The 4,399-nt window shown below is 32.7% G+C and overlaps 1 protein-coding gene across 1 annotated transcript; it reads left to right on the top strand.

The window, feature by feature from the left end:
* Positions 1-1,887: 1,887 nt before the first annotated feature.
* Positions 1,888-3,813, top strand: LOC143573991 (small ribosomal subunit protein eS21y-like). Its single transcript, XM_077058733.1, has 4 exons — positions 1,888-1,988; positions 3,268-3,328; positions 3,415-3,547; positions 3,633-3,813. The coding sequence occupies exons 2-4, from the start codon at positions 3,303-3,305 to the stop codon at positions 3,693-3,695; spliced, it is 222 nt and encodes a 73-aa protein (XP_076914848.1). The 5' UTR covers positions 1,888-1,988; positions 3,268-3,302; the 3' UTR covers positions 3,696-3,813.
* The last annotated feature ends 586 nt before the right edge of the window (positions 3,814-4,399 follow it).

Below are 4,399 nucleotides of genomic sequence, written 5' to 3'. Positions count from 1 at the left end.
ATATGTAAAGAATATATCAGTTTTGAATTAAGTTGTGTCTTGGCCTTTTTGAATTTACAATTCTTTTACAAATAGGTGATATGTGTCTCAAAATGTGAGTTTTTAATGATAAGTTATATGATTAAACTGCATAAAGTTGTGATCCTTAAGCATAAAATTCGTTAATGTTTGACTTTTTAAATGTAGTTACATGATTAAAATGCATAAAGCTGGATCTTTATGCTTAATTTTTGTCTTTTTAATGTAACTATGTTTTTTATTTTCTTTCGCCATGTAGGATCGAAAGTTGGAAGCATTGTATTTTACATGTAAATGTATATCAAATACTATAATTTGGATTTGAAGAACTTACTCAGCTAATTGCTATGGAGTTAGATTAATGTTAGCAATTCACAAGTTAAATATTATGTCTTCACTTTAATTTGTGCACGATCAGTTCACATATGAAATCATAATTGACTTTTATAAAGGTTAAATGATGGTTTCAGGTTGACTTATCTAATTTCACAACCGAGGCGGACGGTTCCCTTGCAATATGGTTCATCACTCCACCAAAACATGCTGAATATACGTCCAAAGAATCCACAACTGTGAGTTCTTACTTATTTTTATTCTAAGAGCATCAACATCTAACTTTGAATCATTCTTTTTAGTTGGGAAATGTTGTTACTGATGAATAGAATGATTATGCTGGCACATTCGCGTAATGGTGGACTCACGGTTTAATTCCAGATTCTACTTAGAAATCTCTTCAAAAAGCATGTGAGAAAATTCTTCCGAACATCCACTCATTGAGTGCATTAGGACCCGACCAACGTTGTCAATCGCTTCACGTACATTTGAATTCATCGTCAAAGTTCAATCAATAGTAGTAGCTCTAAGGACGAGCCAGCAAGTTAATTTGGTGATTTAATGTAAACATTATTGTATATTTGTAATTAAACTATCATCTGGTTGTCTTCAAGCATATATAGCCTGTTTTGGGCTTTTAGTCTCAAATCTTAATTTGTCTTAGTAGAAACATTGCAGCATGAATACATACACCAGTGTGATGTGTGTGCATAACGCAACTTTAAATTATAAGTGTTGGGTATGAACATTACTAATATATTTTTACGATCCATTTTGATATTCTTTTTCCTCTCATGAGTGGCCTTTGAAAAGTTACAGGTCATAATAGGTTTGAGTTAAAAGGGTTGTTTTTGAAGTCTCTCTCTCTCTCTCTCTTGTATGAAGTCTCGAATCAGATCAAGAAGAATATTTTATGTACGTTAATGGGATAAAAATCTTGTTTTTGTAATTATTAATAATGTTTTTGTTGCACTTAAATATAGTGCACAATTACGTCTCAGAGGTTTTTAAGAGATGCTTAACATATGAGTGTGTTTTATCTAATTAACATTGGTTGGTTATCACGAAAGTTTGTTTTAAGATGTATTATGGTTTGTTATAATGTAAGCTTTGGTCATTTAGTACAATTATTAGGAGCTATGACTATATAGATATATTTCATTTATCACGAAATAATTTAGAAGAGTAAAATAGTCATCCTGCAAAATCATTCATAAATGAATGGGTCTAACTTATGATATGGCTTCTTACTGTGCTAATAGAATCTTCTTCAAATCTAGTTGTGCAACATCTTTAAACTGAACTGCAAGCATTTCACAAATCATTTCTACATGAGGATATTAGTTTTAAGCTATTGACTCCTAGGATTGCAAGAAATAAGTTTGCAAAAACTTTCTTCTCATAGAGCTAGGGGTTTAGCTCGTTTAAAAAACAATTACTTAATTTATTTTTCAAAATTTTAAAATGTACCACATCTTTAACTTGAGTTTTCTATTTATCATTTTTATTTCATTGTAATAGTTTTTTATTTAGAATGACCGTAATACCCTTGGTGTTATTATAAAACAATCTAGGGTTTGGCCGCCGTCGACACTCGCAATCCACAGCAGCTTTCATATCAGTCACTTCCGATCAAGGTTTGTATTTGTATTTGTATTGTTGTTCATTTCACTTTACAATCTCTACGATTCTGTTTAAATAAATTTTGTGATTGAATTGCAATTAGGTGGGGTGGGTTTGTTTGTGTTTCGTAGTTGAAGTGTTGTATGTAAACAAGTGACATGTGGATTAAGAAATCATCAGTTAGTTGAAATTGAAATGTTGTAGCTTTCTAGTTCTAGTATCTTAAATATGATTATGATTTTTCGGATGAATGGGTTTTAGCCGAGCCCGAGCTAGACTAGGCTTGAGCTTAAGCTCGGCTCGTTTCAATTTCTATTTTTAAAGCTCGAGCTAGGTTTGTGGGTCGTGTTTCAACTATTTATCATATGGTAGATGAAAAACATAACACTTTTTAGTGTTTTACCTTCATTACTCTCTACGCATTGTACCATATCACGCGCTTTCTATTTTTAAGCTTGTGTAAAACATATATTTTGGCATTTGAAATGAGTTGATATGTGCCTGCTTTTTCTTGGAAACCGATGAGATTGATGGTTTATCAACGTTGTGATTTTGTAAGATGATAATTAGTATGAAAATATCAATGAATTTGCTGATGGTTGTTTGGGGTGTTGATCGTGTCAGGTTAACGGGTTGAACTGTGCAACCTGGATCCGACCTGTATTATTATTCGTGTCAAATATTTCAACCCTGACCCACACACACATAAATTTGGGTTGACCCAAACACGACCTGTTTAACCCATTTATCAAAAAAATAATTTAATATAATATAATTTAGAGTTAGTAGAGTGAATAAGTATATTCCTTTTGAGAAATATCAACTATAGAAAATTGAAAACGGAAAAAAGACAAATAAAAATATAATTATAAAAGGAGTTTTGTATAATAGTTAAATAGGTTGATACGTTAACCCGTTTCAATACAGATCAACCCGAACCCGACCTTTTTTTAAACGGGCTATGTTAGTCAACCCGAAATCGACCCGTTTTTTAAACAGGTCGTGTTAGTAGACCCAAAACTTGTTTTTTTAGTGTCGGGTTTGGGTCGTGTCAATAATTGCCGCCCTAGTTAAACAATATCACTCTTGTATGCAGTGGTTTGTAGATATATTAAATTTTTTTCCCTTCAATTTTCTTTTCACGAGTTTTAGATGCATTAATTTTGTACTTAAAGATGTTAAAGAACTTTTAATGTGGAAAGTGTGTATGCGTGACGCTTACTGCTAAGCTTACCAACTTCCTGTGATGTTTTCGTAATCTAAATAACTACACTTGTTTGATCTATTTACTAGTTGCAGTTTGAAGAAATCACCATGCAGGACAAAACATGGATCTTTACATCCCCAGAAAGTGGTACGTTACAAAACAAAAAACGTCGTTTTTTCATTGTGTGAAAGTGTTTTTTAAAACCGACTTATCACGTGATTATGTTCCTGCAGCTCTGCTACAAACAGATTGATCACCTCAAAGGATCATGCTTCTGTTCAGATCAATGTTGGCCATTTGGATGAGTCTGGTCGTTACACTGGCCAGTTTTTCACTTTTGCTCTCTGTGGTTTTGTACGCGCACGGGTAGTTTTGTAATTGTAGAATATGTGTTTAAATCTATATGCTTTGTTATATATTATATGTATGACGTGGAACTTGGTTTTCGCAGGGAGATGCTGATAGTGCACTTGACAGGCTCTGGCAAAAGAAGAAGGTTGAAGCTCACCAGTAGTTATATTATCGGTTTAGTGTTGGGTTCAATGATGTTAAACGGCGGTTTTCATGTCTTAAATTTCAATTTATTTGAAGCATAAGATGCATCAAGTTTGTGGGTTTAAATTGTTTAATTTGAATATTGTTAACATATTGATGCCATTTCACTATTCATGTTAACCTTTTTGAAGTTTGATTTGGCATAGCATTCATTCATTGAATGTACGATTGCATATTTCACCTTCTACAATTTTTTTGTTGCGTGTTTACCCATCTCAAAATTAAAATTGCATGTATCCTGTTCCTTAATAAAATTTTACTTAATGACAAAAATACCCTTCCAAAACACAAAAGTGTCAAAACCCTCTTTCTTATTTCCTAACCAGATCAGATTAAGTAAAGGTTGTTCTTCTGGTAATTTTTCGTGTTTTGTGTTATTTTGGGTCATGTGTTTTCAGGCTTGAACTTAAAAGAAATTGACCGAAGAACCCACCCAAATAAGATTAGGTACATGTTTCCAAATAATATCGGGTTCATGTTTCGTGTTGAGTAGGCAGGGTAAATTTAGGTAGGGTATAACAAGAAAAAAATAATTCTTAGCACATAAATAATATGAACTAAAATCAAACTTGGTTGCTGTGGAAGAACATAAAGAATCATAATATAGTAAGCGAGTGTAGAGGTGCACAAACTGGGTATATTCATCCGGATATGGTCAACAAA

This window comes from Bidens hawaiensis, unplaced genomic scaffold (assembly GCF_021521415.1).
Source record: "Bidens hawaiensis isolate Kalapana, Puna unplaced genomic scaffold, B.hawaiensis_p1.1 tig00026818_1, whole genome shotgun sequence".
NCBI classification, from domain to species: Eukaryota; Viridiplantae; Streptophyta; class Magnoliopsida; order Asterales; family Asteraceae; genus Bidens; species Bidens hawaiensis.
Note: the sequence above shows the minus strand (reverse complement) of the source record. Positions and strands in the feature narration are given on the sequence as shown.